The following is a 19,500-nucleotide window of genomic DNA, read 5'->3' as shown; positions in this document are numbered from 1 at the left end:
TTTCTAGACAAAACGGCAATAGTGCATTCTGCTTCAGGCCAGGCAACTGGATCTCTCACATGGTTCTTGATGGCCATGAAGAGACAGTGGTATAGATCAGTGGTCACCAACCGGTAGTCCTTGGACCCCTGGAGGTCTGCAAGAAGATTTTGGTGGTTCGCAGAAAAATTATTTGCATTTTTTATAATGCACCAAATACTATTTATCTTTTTTTAAAAAAAATCATATTAGTGGTCTGCAGGATTTTAAATTATGAATTTAGTGGTCCCTGAGGTCTGAAAGGTTGGTTACCCCTGATATAGATCACTGTCCTTTTTGAGATCTCTCTCTCCATCTTCCTCCCTCCCCACCTCTCTCATTTTCAAAGAATGGAAACAATGAATATTTCTTCTGCTTGTTTATAGTCTTTTCCATATTTGGCATTTGGATCTTTAATTGCTTGATTTATAAATGTACTGGGCATTATCAAAAACAGAACAAAATAACAGGAGGAGGAAGAGGAGGAGGAAGAGGAGACCCTGTACCATTTCAGACAAAGGGCTGTCCAATCTCATCTTAAAAACCTCCAGTGTTGAAATACCCATAACTTCACAAGGCAAGTCATTCCACGGAATAATTCCCACTGTCAGGAGGTTTCTCTTTAAATATTTCTAGATTGGATCTTTCTTTGATGGTGCTTTGGAGAATAGGTTGACCCCCACTTTTTTGTGCCGGATATTAGAAGGCTGCTGTCACATCACCCCTAGTCCTTCCTCTTCCGAGTTGTTCTTGACTTGGTTCAACAGCAAAGTGTCTTTCTTGTCATGGGAAAAGATGACACCTTTGCCTTAAAGACTGGCTGCTTTGGCTTGCAGGAAGCTTGGTGGACATTGCAAGTTGGCAGAAGGTAGAGCCTAAGCGAGATCAATTTTTGCATTCACACATGCACTAAGCATGTGTGAATCCGCTGCCACCTATACCAACATAATAGAATGTGCCTTTTATTATATTTTGGGGCTACAAGTCATCATCCCAACCTATTAGAGGGCACCAATTTGAGTTGATCTGAAGAGTTTAGTAGCTCTTCCATCCATTCTTCTAGAATTGTGATTGCCTTGTTTTCTGCATCTCAAGTCACAACATCAAGCGGAAAATCACTGCATACTTTCTATTTTGTGACTGATACATTATAGAAGCCTGGGAACGGAGTTATACAGTCATTCCCCTTTCTGTACAGGGATCAATCGGTTAAGGATACTTCCACACAGCCAGTGTTTTCAACTTACACAACCCGTAGATGTCATCATCACCCCTGCTAATAAGATGTTGATCAACTCCTTCCAGTTGGCCAGTTGAGGCAACCAAATGTCAACATGCCAGATTGCGAAACTATTTTTGTAAATGTCTCTGGAGATTGCCAGTTATCCAGGTCATGGTTATCCCAAAGGTTCTTTTTCTGGGTCTTTTTTTCTTTGAAGTCATTTCTCTTCTCATCCAAGAAGCTTCTTCAGCTCTGACTGGATGGTGGGGAATGGAAGGATTTACACTCCTTGCGGACAGCTGGTCATTTGCATCCTTTTAGCAGGTCGTTAAGGTCACCCGGAGGTTTATCTGTGTCATCAGGGTCACCTGAGTGGTGCAAATGGGTGTGGAGCCTTCTTGGAAACACAGTCCTTTCAACATTTCCAAGAAGGCTTCACATCCATTTGCACCACTCAGGTGACCCTGAGGACACAGATGAACCTTCAGGTGACCTTAACAACTCCCTAAAAGCATGCAAATGACCAGCTGTCTGCAGGAGTGTAAATCCTTCCATTCCCCACCATCCAGTCAGAGCTGAAGAAGCTTCTTGGATGAGAAGAGAAATGATTTCAAAGAAAAACCAAAAAGTCCAGTTGCTTCTTGAAAAAAGCACATTTGGAACTACTTTTGTAAAGTTTCCTCTGGAACAGCCCCATAGTTGGAAGCTCATTGGTTCAGCTGCTGAGACCAAAACCAGATTGACAGCAACATGGCATGCAATATAGCTAGTATATTTGGTTTGCAAAATTCTGGGTAACCACCTACTAGGACTTACAGAATTCCCTTCGACTTTCTTTCCATTGAATGTTCTGGATTTTTGTAATCCAGATATAGTAACCTTAGTGAAGTAAGTGTTTACAAATTGACACAGTGTGTGTAATAGAAGAGAGTCCTAAGTCTCTCTGAATACATTATTTCTTTATATTTATTTGTATCCCACCTTTATTATTTTTACAAATAAGATGGCAAACATATCCAGGAAAGTTAAAACCCACCCCTCTCCTAGAAAAATGAAATATCCTGGGAAATATTGAAAAGGCAGAATATTATATTCCCCTGGATCAGAAATGGAGAAACATGTTTTTAGGAAGGAAACAGACTCACTCTTAATAGCCCCCACCTTTGTCAATGGGCCATTAAAACATGTAGATGCATGTTCTGGGTGCACTGAGTTTCAATAAAGTGAAGATTTTTCTTTCTACAATTATACTGAGAAATACGTTTTAAATCTTTGATTAGAATTAAAAGATCTTTCAAACTCCAAGGTTGTGGTCACTCAAAACATTGAATCATAAATTAACCAACTACTCTTTAGGCAGGTGTAGTGTATGAACTCAGGCCCTGAGGTTAACTTGTGGTTCAATTAGTCATGAGAACCTAGAATATTGGATTGACTCAATCATGATTCAACTTATCATGTCAAATGAAGCCTGAATCAGAAAGGAGTTTCTGTCCCGTAGATCTTTGTGCAATTTGCATTAGATTATAGACTCATAGAATCATACAGTTGGAAGGGACCTTGGAGATCTTTTCACTTATCATTTATTCGTGCATTATGTATTTATCACATTTCTGATTTCCAATTCTTCAACTGCCATTCAGAAGATGATAGTACAGTCTTCTATAATCTGTTTACAAAGATACAAAGTTCTATAAGATTTTCCAGCTGACCAGTCTTTCCATCCCCCAGTTCTTCTCAATTTGACACTTGAAGCTGATCTGACCTGTTTTAAGTACCTGCATATTGTTTCATACATGAGGATGTTGTAAGCCCAGCCAAGTTTATAAGTGTGAGAGTGGATTGCTTGCAGATAACTCTTAGCCACTGGACTAAGTCACATTATCCTTTCAGGCTAGCCAATGGAGTAGAATTTAAACTTTAAACTACAAACTGGTTTATTGATGGCACTGGAAGCAAAGATGGGGTAACAGATCCTCTTTATAGACTTATGCAGATTAGAAAATGATTGGATGCAGCTACAAGGTAGGTGATTGGAAAAACATAACCAACAATGAGTATTTCCTTAGATCATATACCTAGTGAGATCAATAAGGCCATTTGGATATAATTAATAAGGCAATGGGACCAGACTGCAAAGATAAGAGGATTTCAAAAGAACAAAGAGGCAGTATTCCATGAACATTGCTTCTTCTAGGAACTTGCTTCTGTTGCCTTCCTGCCTCCCATTAAATATGTTAAAGTATGTTAGGAAAAAGAATGACAGTCAAGGAAATGATAGGTTCACTTAATGGGAGCAGAGGGCAAGAAGGTGATAAGCAGCAAGGAGAAAGCAGAGCTGCTTAATTCCTTCTGTCTTTAACTAAAAGGAAGAAATAGTGCAATGTATCAAAAGCAACTCAGAGAGAGAGAGATAAAAAGCACATATGTGCTAGTTGTTCCCGACTCTAGGGGCCGGTGCTCATCTCCGTTTCAAACTGAAGAGCCAGCGATGTCCGAAGACATCTCTGTGGTCATGTGGCCTCCATGACTAACGCCGAAGGTGCATGGAGAGCTGTTACCTTCCCACCAAAGGTGGTTCCTATTTTTCTACTTGCCTTTTTACATGCTTTCAAACTGCTAGGTTGGCAGAAGCTGGGACAAGTAACGGGAGCTCACTCTGTTATGCGGCACTAGGGATTCGAACCACTGAACTGCTGACCTTTCTGATCGACAAGCTCAGCATCTTAGCTACTGATCCACCGCGTCCCTGTCAAGAGAGACAGGACAGGTATGAATTAAAATAAACAAGGAAATAGTAAGAGAATACCTATCTACCTTGGATGAGTTCAAATTGCGAAGACTAAATGGATTATATCCCAGGATTCTGATCAGAGGTGGGCTTCACATAATTTAACAACTAGTTCATCTAGTGCAGAACTGAAAATATGAGCACGTGCGCACATGTGTGCTTTGTGTGTGCGCCTTTCACACTTGCGCGTGGCTTCAAATACATGACAATTTCATGTGCATGGCTTCCAACACACCTTCTTGGGCAGCCAGGGGTGCCCTTGAGCGGGTGAGGTGCGGAAATGATCTGGGCTCCATGGGGGGGGGGGGGGTGGCGAGCAAGCCAGAGAGTGAGATATATAGGGTGAGATGGCACGGGGCAGGTGGTCGGAAGTACTAGTAGGGGCAAACTGGTGCAAACCAGCGGCAGCCCACCTCTGGTTCTGATGGTGCTGGCAGCAGAGGTGGGTTCCTATTGGTTCAGCCTGCTTCGGGCAAACTGGTAGTGGTATGCCGCCGTGGGTTGCAGAACTCGCAGTGACCCAGGCTGGCGACTCCTCCGAACCGGTTCCCCGGTCACTGCAGTAGCTGCCATCTTGTTTTTGAGTTCTGCGCATGCACACATCAATTTCTATTGCAGTGTTTTTCAACCACTGTGCCGCGGCACACTAGTGTGCCGTGACATAGTGTAAGGTGTGCCGTGGGAAAAACACCTGCCTATAGTCAATATAGGCACAGAGTTAAAATTTTTTAACATTTTCTAATGGTGGTGTTCCTCGTGATTTTTTTCATGAAAAAAGTGTGCCTTTGCACAAAAAAGGTTGAAAAACACTGTTATATTGAACTGCATATGCACGTAAAGTGCACATGCGAAGCGTGTCCATGAGTGAACCGGCAGTAACGCCGGCTATAACCCAACCTGGCTGGCAGGTATGATCCACTGAATGTAATCCAGTGGTGGGTTTCAAATTTTTTTAGAACCTCTTCTGTAGGCATGGCCTGCTTTGTGGGAGTGACTTGCCGGACATGTGACTGGGTGGGAGTGGCTTGCCAGCCATGTGACTGAGTGGGGGTGGCCAACTTGTAAAATGTGGTGAAACTCACTTAACAACGCTCTTGCTTGGCAACCAAAATGTTGGCTCAGAAACTCTGGCATTGAAGTGTGCAAGTCTTAAAGCTGCCAAGTTACAAGATCCTTGCATCTCTAACCCTTTAGAAAAAAAAACCAGGGGTGTTCAAACTTGACAGCTTTAAGACTTGTGGACTTCAACTCCCAGAATTCTTCCTCTCACTCTTCATCTTGATGATGTGTGGAGGGGGGGTAGGGAGATGGAACTGGTTCTAAACGGCACTGTAGATTTGTGGAACCTTTTCTATAGAAGAGGTTAGAACTGGCAGGAACCCACCCCTGATGTAATCAGAATAACAGAACTGGAAGGGACTTTGGAGATCTTCTAATCCAATCTTTCAAAACTGTAGTTACAAGGGAACTACCAAAAAACTAGGAAAGAGCTGATGTGGGAGCAATCTACAAAAGGAGGAAAATATAGATCCATGGAACTATATCAATCAATGAGTTTGATATCAATACCTGGTAAACTCCTGGAAAAGATAATTAAGCAGCAGGTTTTAGAGAAATGCAGGAAATTCAGCTTTGCCTAAGCCATGGTTTGGACCCTTCAAATGGGTATCAAGTTTACCTACTTCCTTTCTTAATCGCTTTTGGAAATTGCTCTTTGATATTAAGAACCTTCAAAATGACAAGTTTCTTCACGCTGGGTGATTCTCCTTCGGTTCTCAATGAAAGAAGCATCATGTTTATTTAAGAACTTTAAAAAATATTCTGAAATAAATCGCCAAAAGATGATTAGGATGTTGATTTTGGAAAGTTATAAATAGACTACGAAGTCAGATGGATTCAAAATAGATTTTGAAATTAACTAAAAGAATCCTTCCCATGGATTGTTCAAAATCCTATTAAAAATAGGGAGATTTTGTTTAGTTAGTTATTTAAAACATTTACATTCTTGTGTTGAACTCTGAGCAGCTCCTAATCCACAATTAAACGAACATCAGCAAAAACAATAGCTTAAGATAAATCTATTAAAACCACAAACACTAAAAAAATCTGGCCCTGAAGTTAAACCTCCAGAATCCTCATTAAATTCTCTCAACTGCCTCATTCTATCCAGGTGCTTTTTGAATCTAAATGTAAGAAATCTTTTGGTGTGAAAATGTTGTAGACTTGAGAAAAACATGATTAGAGGAAACTTTGAAGGGTGTACACTAGAGACAACTAGAAAGAACTTGAGATTAAAAGAGAAGAGATAAGATTCAAGAGGGATATAGAAAAAGATGTTACACTGGATTTACAAATGAAATTGCCTGATACATTAATAACTAAAAGAGAAGACAAATAAAAATGTCAGAAGAATGACTTGGACAGCTTTCTTATCTTGAGCAAACAAAACAGGTATTTTATATTTTAAAGTTTGTCAAACATGTACAATATAGCAGGTATAAATATAAACATGGACATGAATGAAAGAAATGAATACAAATAAATGGGGACAGTAGGACAGGGATGGTAGGCACGCTGGTGCGCTTATGCATGCCCTCTTTATGGATGAAGAGTTCCACAGTAGACAGTTTAAAGTTGAAGCTATGAGGATTTGAGGATGTAACAACAGAGTCAGGTAAAGCATTCCAGGCATTGGCCACTCTGTTGACAAATAGAAAATGAAAATAAGTCCATTTTTGGGATACTGTTTAAAGGAAATAAATATTGAGATATTTAAAAGTGAAAAGAAGGAATATAATGTTGCATTATTTGATCATAAAAATACTTATGCATACACACACACAAACACAAACAAACAAACAAACAAAAACACACACACATACATACATATAGTGGAAGAGTCGCTTCCATGGTCATATGGCCACATGGCTATACACCAAAGGCACACAGAAAGCTACTACCTTCCCATCAAACGGGTACCTATTTATCTACTGTATTTGCATGATTTCAAACTGCTAGGTTGGCAGGAGCTGGAGCAAAGAATGGGAACTTACTCTGTCCCACAGTACTTAGGTCTCAAACTGCTAATATTCTGTTTGAGAAACCCAGTGTCCTAACCACTCAGCCACTGCATTCCTTGTATGTATGTATGTATGTATGTATGTATGTACGTACGTACGTACGTACGTACGTACGTACAGTATGTATGTTAGGTATGTATGTATTTAGGTATGTATGTATGTAGGCATAAGTATAGGTATGTATATATGTGTGTGTGTGTGTTTGTGTGTTTATTTTTGATCAAATAAGTCAGCATATTACATTATATTACATTATATACTGTATACATACACACACTGTATTATATGTTGTATATGTATATGTATGTATGTATGTATGTGTGTATGTATGTATGTATGTACGTATGTATGTTTATGTGTACATATAATGGGTTTTTCTCAATCAGGAGTGAATGACAAAGCTTTAAAGATTTGTTTATAGATAAGAGATTTTTTGTTTTATTTTTCGGAAAAAGTGATATACGATGGTGTTTAAAGTAAAGAATTACAAAGTTGGCTTATTTAAGTTTAATATATAGTAACGTTGTTAAGAAGTTTCTGAGAGGAGATAAACAGAAAATGATAAGAAATTAACTTCTTGGCGTAAAGATCAGGATTTTTAATACGTTGTTGTTTCTGGTAGCCCTTAACAGATTATTCATGCCTGGGTTTGAATGACTAGGTTTTAAAGATTTGTTTATAGATAAGAAGGAAGTTGTGGGAAGAAGAGATTTTTTTTATTTTTAGAAAAAAAGGGTAATTACTGTGTTCAAGCTAAAGGAAAAGTATATGAAACTGATTTTTTTGATTAAGGTTAAATGCATTGTTATTTCTGGTAACAATGGACTTTTTGTTGATTAAGACTGAATAATGTGGTTTTATATTTCATTTTCAGATAAAAGATAAGATACGGGAAGAAGAGATTTTTAGTTGAAATTTTAGAGAAGGTTATAAGTTACTGAAATTGTAGTTGTCCTAATCAAGGAAACCATTTCTTTATATATATTTTTTCTCTTTATATCTTTTTTCCTTTTCTTTTGTGTTGCACTTTTATTTTGATACTTTTCTCAATTTCAATTATTTTTTAATCTTTGTATTTTTAAATACAAAATGGCACAGCTACCATGTAGGACAGGCAGGCAGAAGATTAGCAAACCGCATCCATGAACATCAACTATCACTCCAAAGATGCGATGAAAATGCTTTAACTTCACCACACGTGAACAGACTTAGCCATTGTTTCAACTGGGAAACTGTGAGCATCCTAGAACAGGGATCTCCAACCCTCGGTCCGTGAATCAACACCGGGTTGCGGGATTCAGGAAACCAGGCCGCACAAATAAACAAAGCCCCATCCGTGGGATGCAGGCAGCACACAAAACCATGCCCTCTCTGGCCCATGGAAAAATCTCTCTCCACAGAACTGGTCCCTGGTGCCCCAAAGGTTGGGAGCTGCTGCCCTAGAACAAGCCAAGTCTGAAAACTCTAGAGAATTCCTGAAAGCTTGGCACTTAGACAAATTGGCCATCAACAGGCACATAGACATAAACAACACCTACATACCATTTAAAAGAAACAATCTAAAAGGTAAAAGGAAACAAAAAAGCGTCCTCACCAGCAATCAACACCCAAAGCCCAGTGGTGGGTTTCAGGCGGTATGCCCCGGTACGGGCATACTGGTGCCTGCCCGGAACACCAGTACCATTCCTGTACGGTGCTCTGGAGGGCCCACCCGCCCACGCGCCTTACCTGTATTTGAGCTCTTCGGTGTTTCCAAGCATGGAGTGCATGGCACCTGTGCGACATTCTGCCGAGCAGCTGGAGCGTTGCGGAGGCTTGCAGAGGCGTCGCAAAGGAAAGGACATGTGTGTGCGCGTACTGCATGCATTCATGTGGTTGATGCTGGGCCTCGTTGCACCATGCTGGTTGCAACGGGATCCATAACCCACCACTGGCAGATCACAATTAACATTAGACAGACAATAAAGAGGCCAATATCTAATCAAGGTACTTCCAAACAAGCTGGCAATAAACCACAGCCCAATCTCAGAACCCCCAAGAAGACCACTCCCATCAATACTGACAAGGCAAGCCCCTAGTATATAAAATGAGAACAAACCCCACTCAACACTAGCACTGATGATGTTACCTAGTTTGGTAATGAAATATCTGCAAGAACGCAACCAAGTTCAGAGAGCACCAAGGACCCAACAATGTATTTTTATACTTTAATAAAACTTACTATTAAAAACCAAAATCATTAAAAACTATCAAAACCTTTCCATTTTTATGTGAACGCCTAATCCCGGTATTAGATACTAACAGATATTAGCCTTTTTGTATTTGTTCTGTCTTCTTTCCCTGACCGTGTTGTTATGATGGGAACTCAATAGTGGGAGATATGGTGAAGGAAAAGTATTCTCCATTGGAAGCGGTGGATAATTTGTTTGTTTGTTTATTATGTGCTTATTTCTTGAAGCACGTGGCTGTGATACAATGCCATTTCCAAAACACCATTTCCCCACCCACAGAAACAACCCTATGGGCATGGTGTAATACAGAATTCCTCAACATTGGCAACTTGAATATGTGTGGACTTCAACTCCCACAATTCACCAGTCTACCCATCTTCAAGTTGTCGCAGTTGAGGAAAAACCTGCTCAATGGAATGATCTAAGTTTGAGAATGGGAAAGACAGTTTGCCACATACTGCAGGCCAGAATTATCTCTATTGTCCATCTTTATCAAGCAGAGGGGCAGCAACATCTCCCCTGCTTCAAGCACCATTTAGAATGAAGGATCATAGAGCATGTCATCATGGGCCTATCGATAAATGGAATACGACAATACATATCTCCACGTTCCGGACTTCTGCAGCCATACAGCCCTTTGCCCCAGCTTCCAGGTGGCCTCACATTGGAGCTTCCAATATGATTCGTGATGGGGGAGGAGACCAAGACCATGTCTATGCAGACATTCGGGCCCTACATTAGGAAGTCAGTGAGTGGCAGGGCTTCAATTGACCCTCCTTGTAGGCCAACCCCTTGGTCAGCCATGCGGCTCCATGCTTCCAAGTAACTTCTCTTCAGGGGTGGGCTTCAAAAATGTTAGCGACAGGTTCTCTGCCAGGTTGCTGGGTGGGCGTGGCCATGGTGGGCATGGCCTAGTTGGCTTCCTGCACCCCGGCGGGGGTGAGGGTTCACCCTCCCCTGGTTTTGGAAGCTTTCCTCGAGCATCCAGGAAGGGGAAAACGACATCCCATGGGCTCCAGAAGCTCCGTGGAAACCAGAAACGGGCCCATTTTTGGCCTTCCGGAGCCTCCGGGAGGCTGGTTTTTCACCCTCCCCGAGCCTCCATGCACTTACTTGGCATCCAGACGGGCCGCGTAGAGACTCCTGGGAGGGGATGGGTGGGCAGGACCAGCCAGGAATGGGATTTGGGGGTTTGCTGAACCATCATTCAGGTTTTCAAGAGTGGACTGGACAACAATTTGTCTGGAATGGTAAAGGTCTCCTGCTCAGGGAGGGAGTTAGATTAGAAAACCTCCAAAGTTCCTTCCAACTCTGTGTGTGTGTCAGAGGGAATCTTGATGTTTGAAGAGCCATAGGTTCAAAAACCACAATCCTCCCCCCCACCCAATTTTTGTCCAGCTTGGCTACAGTGAGCTAGCAATGGATATTGACTCAATGAAGACTCCAGAGTTATGGTACTTTGTTGTTGTTAGTTACGAAGTCGTGTCCGATCCATCGCAACCCCATGGACAACGTTCCTCCAGGCCTTTCTGTCCTCTACCATCCTCTGGAGTCCATTTAAGCTCACGCTTACTGCTTCAGTGACTCCATCCAGGCATCTCATTCTCTGTCATCCCCTTCTTCTTTTGCCCCCAGTCGTTCCCAGCATTAGGCTCTTTTCCAGTGAGTCCTTCCTTCTCATTAGGTGGTCAAAGTATTTGAGTTTTATCTTCAGGATCTGGCCTTCTAAAGAGCAGTCAGGGTTGATCTCCTCTAGGACTGACCGGTTTGATCGCCTTCCGGTCCAAGGGACTCGCAGGAGTCTTCTCCAGCACCATAGTTCAAAGGCCTCCATTCTTTAGCACTCACAGTCCAACTTTCATAGCCATACATTGCAACTTGGGAAACCATAGCCTTGATTATACTCACTTTGTTTGGCAGGGTGATGTTTCTGCTTTTTAGTATGCTGGCTAGATTTGCCATATGGTAGTTTACAACATAGAATAATAAGAGTTGGAAGGGACCATGGAGGTCTTCCTCTGGCCAGAGGTGGGTTGCTCCCAGTTCGGTCCAGATCGGGCGAACTTATAGTAGTGGTGGCATGTGCAGAAGTGTTGTGCGTGCGCGTGTGCACACCTGAACCGGTAATAAACAAATTGGCAACCCACCTCTGCCTCCAGCCCTGATATTTTCTGCTTTCAAGAAGTTGTTACAACAATGGCAGCACAGGGTGTTTGAACTAGGGGAAGAGGTTTGGGTAAGACTTCCTCCGTCTCTCACGTAGAGCTGCCTGTGTCTCTCACTATAGTGGCTTTTGTGTTCGTGCACAGCGTCCCCATTATCCACCAAGCCAGCCTTACAGGAAACCTCAGCTAAAACAGGTCACCCACAGCATGGCCTAGATTTCACACTTTAGTTCTTTGAACAGCCTTTCTGAAGGCGAGGAGAGGACCAGTTTGAAAGAGCTGTGAGAAGGGGGAATTAGAAACTGAGTACCTCTAAGCCAGTGGTGGGTTCTGGATCCCATTCCAATCGGGAGCGCACGTGCGTCTTAGTGCCTCCGCGATCCTCCGCAATGCTCCAGCTGCTCAGAGGAGCGTCTCACAGGCACTGTACGCACCGTGCATGTGCGCAGAAGCGCAGAAGACTTAAAGGACTGGTAAGGAGCTCAGGCGGGCAGGTAGGCCCTCCGGAGTATCGTACCGGAATGGTATCCGATGCTCCAGGCTGGCTCCGGTGGGCCCTCTGGAGCATCATACCGGAACGGTATCCGATGCTCCGGGCTGGCTCTGGTGGGCCCTCTGGAGCATCATACTGGAACGGTATCCGATGCTCCAGGCTGGCTCCGGTGGGCCCTCTGGAGCATCGTACCGGAACGGTATCCGATGCTCCGGGCTGGCTCCGGTACACCCGTACCGGGGCATACTGCATGCAATCCACCACTGCTTTAAGCCTACCTGGTGAAGAATGTGTATATTAAAGAAGAGGCTAATAGGAATGAAAAGAGAATCTACTGGGAGACGGGGGTGGGGGTGGGAGGAAATCAGCTGTTAGATGAGTGGAATTGATCAAATCAGGTTAGATATGTAGATATACAGTATAAGGCATTATTATTATTATAAGGTATTATTATTGCAACAATTAGAATTTGCAAGGGGAAAATGTTCTTCCCAAACTGACCAGACTGCTCTTGTTTTACTCCTCCATTTTGTTTTCTGAAGGGAAACAGGATCAGGAAATAACTTGAGATCTGTTAACTGGAGTAACTTGGGATCCTTTATATATGAATATGTATGCGGTCTTGTACGTTGCTTCTGCATTTGTCTTTCCCATCTTTCAGCAACATACAAACATTGGTGTATTCCTTTGTGAGGTGAGGGGATGCGGTGGCTCAGTGGCTAAGATATTGAGCTTGTAGATCAGAAGGTCGGCAGTTCAGTGGTTCGAATCCCTAGTGCCGCATAATGGAGGGAGCTCCCATTGCTTGTCCCAGCTTCTGCCATCCTAGCAGTTCAAAAGTGTGTAAAAATGCAAGTAAGAAAATAGGAACCACCTTTGGTAGGAAGGTAACAGTGACCATGGAGTGACCACTGGCCACATGACCATGGAGACGTCTTCAGACAGCGCTGGCTCTTCAGCTTTGAAACGGAGATGAGCACTGCCCCCTAGAGTCTGGAACGACTAGTACATATGTGCGAGGGGAACCTTTACCTTTACCTTGTGAGGTGATTTCTCTTTCAATATTCTTTGGAGGGCCTTCCAGAGGTGGGTTCCTACCAGTTCGGACCAGTTCAGTCAAGTAGGTAGTAACTCGGCCTGCCATGCTCCTGAACCGGTTCTATTGGCCGTGCCTATGGTGGCGCCATCTTGTTTTTTTTACTTCTGCTTCTGTGCAGAAGCATTTTTTTTTTACTACTGTCCCTGAGCGTACCGGCAGTAGAAGCCGGAACCCACCCCTGGGTGTCCCACCACTATGTGCTGTTTCATAAACATTGCAAATAATCCTTGATGATTTCTGTGTTTGAGTGCACAAGATTTTTGGTAGATTAGCCAGAATTCTGATTCCCGGTGGTTTTATTACTGCCCAGTCTTCCAAGTATGTATTGCTGGAATTTATAACATTTAGGGGAATCAGGAGGAGGTGTTTCTATGAAAGAACAGTGAGTTCCATTCAACAAATGATTGACTCAAAATTATTAATTCCGAAAACAGTGAAACTCTTTGTGGATGGGTAGATCCTGGTGGGTGAATCTCAAGATTCTGGTAAAACACACACACACACACACACACACACACACACACACACACAGAATAAACTTTTTAAAAATCACAATAGGCTAAGTCTAACTACTTTTATATGAGGTACATTGGATTAATAGAAAGAAATTCAGATTTGACTCAGATTTTATCTGATTTTTATCTTTATCTGAATGTATGCTTATCAGTGTCTTCTACCCACAAAATCTGTCTTCAGTCACATGTTCTTGGTTCCCTTTGCTATGCTTCAGTTGAGTGCAGGGCGTACAATATAAAGAGCTAGGCAAGCTGTAATTTATATTGCCTGTTGTATTTCAGCAGGAGATAACAAAAAATTGACCTCTGTAATTTCAGCAGTAAACTCACTTGATTTGACCTGGGATCGCATGCAATGGTGGCTTTGTTAGAATTTTAGATGAAAGACCGCTTAATACAGGTAGTCCTCAATTTGTGACCACAATTGACCCCAAATTTCTGTTGCTGAGTGAAACATATGTTAAGTGAGTTTTGCACCATTTTCTTGCCATGGTGAATTACTGCAGTTGGTAGGTTAGTAATATGGTTGTTCAGTGAATCTGTTTTTCCCCTTGACTTTGCTTGTCAGAAGGTCGCAAAAGGGGATCACGTGACCCCGGGATACCGCAACCATCATAAATAAAGTTGCCAAGCATTTGAATTTTGATCATGTGACCATGGGGATATTGCAATGGTGATGGGGAAAAACTGACATAAGCCACTTTTTTCAGTGATGTTGTAACTTGGAACGGTCACTGTTATAAGTCAAGGACTACTTGTACCAAGGTTGTAGACCAGACTAGAGAGCTAGCTGTAAAGCATGTTTTAAAAAGGCAATGACAAACATTTCTATTACAGCTGCTAAGGAAATTAGCTTATGGCCTTTATGATCATAAGGACTATAGTTGATTGAGGCATGTTTAGAATGGAATGGAATGGAATAGAATAGAATAGAATAACAGAATTGGAAGGGACCTTGGAGGTTTTCTAATCCAACCCTCTTCTCAGGCAGGAAACCCTACAGACAAATGGCTATCCAACATCTTCTTAGAAACTTCCAGTGTTGGATCATTCACAATTTCTGGAGGCAAGTTGTTCCACTGATTAATTGCTCTAACTGTCAGGAAATTTCTCCTTAGTTCTAAGTTGCTTCTCTCCTTGATTAGTTTCCACCCATTGCTCCTTGTCCTACCCTCAGGTGCCTTGAAGAATAGTTTGACTCTCTCTTCTTTGTGGCAGACCCTAAGATATCGGAACACTGCTATCATGTCTCCCCTAGTCCTTCTTTTCTATTAAACTACACATGTTTAACTTTATCAAGATGATGGATTTCAAAAATCTGTTGAAGAACAAAGTAAATCCATTTTCTTAAAACTTTTCTACTGATCCACCAGGAGACACTGGAGTCCCCCCCTCCCCTGCAATCAGTAGAATCACAGGTATTCTTAACTAACAAATAACAATCATCGTATCCAATATCTTATTGTCTTCCAAACATGTTGAATTTCAAAGACCTTTATGCTCTTGAGCTAAGCTCAGTGACAATTTGGGCTGTTGAAATTCTGTTGAACTGGAGAGCATGAAATTGTGGAAGACTACCATAAGCCTAAGTACTGTTTGTGTCTGAAGGAGATGATTGGGAAAGATGAGAGGAAAGAATTGGTTCTGGATGTTGATGACTCTCCTGGACCTTCTACTATGGAAACTAAGAGATATTCTTATTTAGAATAGAATAGAATAACAGAGTTGGAAGGGACCTTGGAGGTCTTCTAGTCCCACTCCCTGCTTAAGCAGGAAACCCTGCACCATTTTAGACAAATGGTTATCTAATCTCTTCTTAAAAACTTCCAGTGTTGGAGCATTTACAACTTCTAGAGGCAAGTTGTTCCACTGATTAATTGTTCTAACTGGTTGTTCTAACTAATTTATTCTTATTTATTCAATGTATATGACTGCCTGTTCTTTGGAGACACAACACAGGCCTTCCATAATTACAGTGGGCTCATATACCACATCGACTGTGCACAGGGGAAGAATACAAGTGGAATATGTGGCAGATAAAGTAGGGTAGGATATATTGAGATAGGTAAGGGCGCTGAATGCCAACCTGAAATTAACCGGTCAATATACAATACGGTATTTACAATGCTTTGGGGAGGGAAAGGTGTCTCTGCAAATTGTCCTGAGCTCTGTAGATTCAGATCTATTTGTGACCGTGACCCGTCAAAACCGCGGTCCACAAAAGCGCGCTCGACGAAAGCGCGCATTTGACGTCATCACAGCGCGATGAAAAAAATTAAAAATTGAAATAAAAATAAAATTAAAGCAAGCCGATTCACATAAAGGTAAGGGTTAGGTTTAGGGTTAGGGTTAGGGTTAGGGTTAGGTTAAGGGTTAGGGTTAGGTTTAGAGCGTTAGGGTTACGTTTAGCGTTAGGTTAAGGGTTAGCGTTAGGTTTAGCGTTAGGTTAACGGTTAGGTTTAGGGTTAGATTTAGGGTTAGGTTTGGGGGGGGGTTAGGGTAAGGTTTTCGCTTTATTTTTACATTTATCGATCACAGCGCGATGTTTTCGTCGCGCTGTGATGACGTCACGTACGCGCTTTCGTCGAGCGCGCTTTTGTCTACCGCAGTTTTGTGGTGGAACCATTTGTGACTCCTTCAGGTTTCCCCTCCCTTGTGAACAACCTCAGTCTCCGGGAGAAGACGGCTTGGTAAATTTCTCCCTGGATATCGATTTCCCCTTTTGGCTACAGTATTTCAGATTCGAAATGATTCTGAAAAGCTCAGTGGGGCTATTATTTCCCCAGGAAGAAGTCGAGATGTGCTGGACTCGAGGGGAAAAATAAATAAATCAGGAAGAGTGGTGGCTCATTTTTCCCCCCCAACTAGCACGTTTTATTGGGGGTGGGGGGAAACCCAGCAGTTTCGTGAGCTACCACAGACTTAACGTGTTTTCTGGATAGGATGGGGCAGAGAGAGAGAGAGAGAGAGAGAGAGAGAGAGAGAGAGAGAGAGAGAGAAAATTCCCCTATCCCCCGCCTTCCCAGTGACAGCCCTGCAGAACTCCGGCTGTCCTTATCAGCAGCAGCATGAACAGCAGCCGCCAAAGAATGCCGCCCAGCAAGCTTAGTTAGGTTAGGGCAGGGCAGAGTAAAGCGGTGTGCAAGGGAAGAAGGGGTGGAGACACGCTGGCAGCTACCCTGGCCTAGATATGCTGCCGAGAGAGAGATCTGACTCTTGGTCTTGGATTGTTTAACAACAGCCATGTTCCAGCCCAGCTGAGGTCTAGCCCAGCAACCCATGGGGAGTCCCACTCGGAGAGTCCTGCTGCTGCTCCTCCTCAACGCCTTCCTGCTGAACCTCCGGCCTGCTGCGCTCCAGTCCCACCAGCCGTGTCCCTGCGGAGAAGTCCTCACCAACTTTGTAAGGAGATTCTCTTCCTGGGGGAGAAGAATTAGGGTGGTGGGGGGGAGGTGGCTGGGTGGAGGTCTTCCCTCTCAGATGATACAAGGGTTCAAATGCTGAGGATGCCTTGGAAGTTGATTTCTTCTTGGTTCATGGGAATGAAAGCCACGAGGAGTAGTGAAGCAGTCACCTTCTCCAGCGCCTGTTCATTGCATCGATAGACAGTGGAGAGACAGAGGGCCATGTGGTTTCTGAGGTGGGAACTTATGAGGAAAGGATATCCTTCTGATCTCCACAGCTAACTTGTGGTTGATTGTGGATGTGTTTGAAGGGGGGAAAAAGCATTTGTCGCGTGTGGTCAGATGTGGCCCATCCAAGAGCTGGAGGTTTTGTGTTTAGCAACATCACGAATGTGATTAGCTGATGGCATTAGCAACATTGACAGGGCCACATTCACCATTTCCAGCAAAGCTGCTAAAAATGTGACCTTTGATGGAGTCTGGTCCCTCTTATATCAGTATGTTGTCTGTCCTCTTAGTAACCGAGTCCAGCCTTACCTTTACCCGTGCCTTGCAGGTTAAAGCTCAGCTGTAAAATCATAATAAGTGGGAAATGTGATTGAATATATGCAGGGAGTATTTAGTTCATTGCTGAGTTAGTCATAAAGAATATCAGATGGAGAAGGGCTCAAAGCTCAGAGGACACAGATTTCGGGCAGAATTATCCATGGCTGAAATAATTGATTTCAAAACCAGTACAAAGGTGCAACAGTTTATCACTCAGTATGATGTGGACGACCAATCAATTATCAATGTACTGTTGATAATTCCTCAAACAGTCCAAACAAAATTGACAGAGTATTGGAAAGAGAGCAGAGAAAATGGGGAAGGAGCAGTGGAATGAGGTTTCTAGCATTTTAAAGAGGGAAAAAAAACCCCACTAGCTACGGTCAAAAAAAGAACGAATAAATAAAGTTTAAAAATCTCAGTTGTGAATGGTAGAATAGCTGTCTGTGTAGAAATACTCGAACATGTAAAAATATGTTATTGTGCAGCAGAGGCAGTTAAAGAATTTTTAAACAGCACAGAGTTTTGGAGAATTTCAAATGCTTACATTAGCCTTAAAGGGTGTGCATGATATGTCACCAAAAGTGATGTATTTATTTGTTGCTAAAGATGCTTGCATTTCTCTGAACATTTCATGAAAGAACCCAGCAAGCAGCAATAAAGAAATTTGTCCATTTTGGGGTTTTTTTCCCCACCTCTCTTCTTTGGCAAATCTGTAAAGTTGATTTCAGTGAATCGGACTGTTTTTGGAGTTAGTATTACAATTTGCATGTATTTTAATGTGCATGTCTTTGAATTTTAGTACAAGTTCACAGTTTTGCAAATAATTCCTTTTGGAATGCCTTTCGTACATTATTTTCACACATACATGCATTTCCAAGCACAATGTGTTTAAGAACACCAGTGAACAACGTTACAGTATTCAGTTCCAAAATATTTTGACGTTTGAATGACAGTTTAGCTTTGACTTGTAGATTGGTTTTTTAAAAAATGGCAAAATTAAGTAAGCAAATATCTCCCTAACCCCTGCATCTAGTGCCATGCCTTTAATGGGCAGTCAGATCAGATGATACAATCTTAATATCCAGATTGTAACCTACCAATAGCAACTTCCCAAGAGCTATATGTTACATTGTCAAACCCAAGATCCCTAGGGCTAAATTATGCATTCAACAAAGATAAGAGGATTTCCCCCTCCCCCTCCCCCGAATAAAGTTCTCATAATGTGGGTGTGAGAGAGTATAAGTTCTTGCATGCACATACATGTGCAAACACCGACTTCCTTTTAATTTTCCAATTTTCCTTTTAATTAATTTTTCAACCCTGGAGAAACTGACGGAGATTGGCAATACAAACACACCGTCGTTAAGGTGCATCAAGGGATTGTTGTTGTTGTTGTTGTTAGTTGTGAAGTCATGTCCGACCCATTGAGACGCCATGGACAACATTCCTCCAAGCCTTCCTGTCCTCTGGACTCCATTTAAGCTCATACCTACTGCTTTGGTGATTCAATCCAGCCACCTCATTCTCTGTCGTCCCCTTCTTCTTTTGCCCTCAATTGTTCCCAGCATTAGGCTCTTCTCCAGTGAGTCCTTCCTTCTCATTAGGTGGCCAAAGTATTTGAGTTTCATCTTCAGGATCTGGCCTTCTAAAGAGCAGTCAGGGTTGAATTCCTCTAAGACTGAGCGGTTTGATCGTTTTGCAGTCCAAGGGACTCGCAGGAGTCTTCTCCAGCACCATAGTTCAAAGGCCTCAATTCTTTGGCACTCAGCCTTTCTTATGGTCCAATTTTCATTCAAAAAGGAGGAAGGAAGGGACACCCCAAAAGAATAAGTCTTAAAAGAAATAGGTAACTGGAATTGATCAATGGGAATTGAGAAGCCTGTTCTTCTAACTTCATCACTTTCAGAGCCTGTAATAAAGTCAACAAGGATTT

At 42.4% G+C, this 19,500-nt stretch overlaps 1 protein-coding gene across 1 annotated transcript in view; it reads left to right on the top strand.

Moving 5' to 3' along the window:
* The first annotated feature begins 16,675 nt into the window (after positions 1 to 16,675).
* Positions 16,676 to 19,500, top strand: part of IL17RE (interleukin 17 receptor E) — a 42,406-nt gene continuing 39,581 nt past the window's right edge. Inside the window, exon 1 of the mRNA XM_032209580.1 lies at positions 16,676 to 17,016. Coding sequence (XP_032065471.1) covers positions 16,894 to 17,016 — 123 coding nt within the window. The 5' untranslated portion in view covers positions 16,676 to 16,893. The remainder of the gene's footprint in view (positions 17,017 to 19,500) is intronic.

Source organism: Thamnophis elegans, chromosome 2, assembly GCF_009769535.1.
Source record: "Thamnophis elegans isolate rThaEle1 chromosome 2, rThaEle1.pri, whole genome shotgun sequence".
Lineage (NCBI taxonomy): Eukaryota > Metazoa > Chordata > Lepidosauria > Squamata > Colubridae > Thamnophis > Thamnophis elegans.
This window is presented reverse-complemented; position numbering and strand designations above follow the sequence as displayed.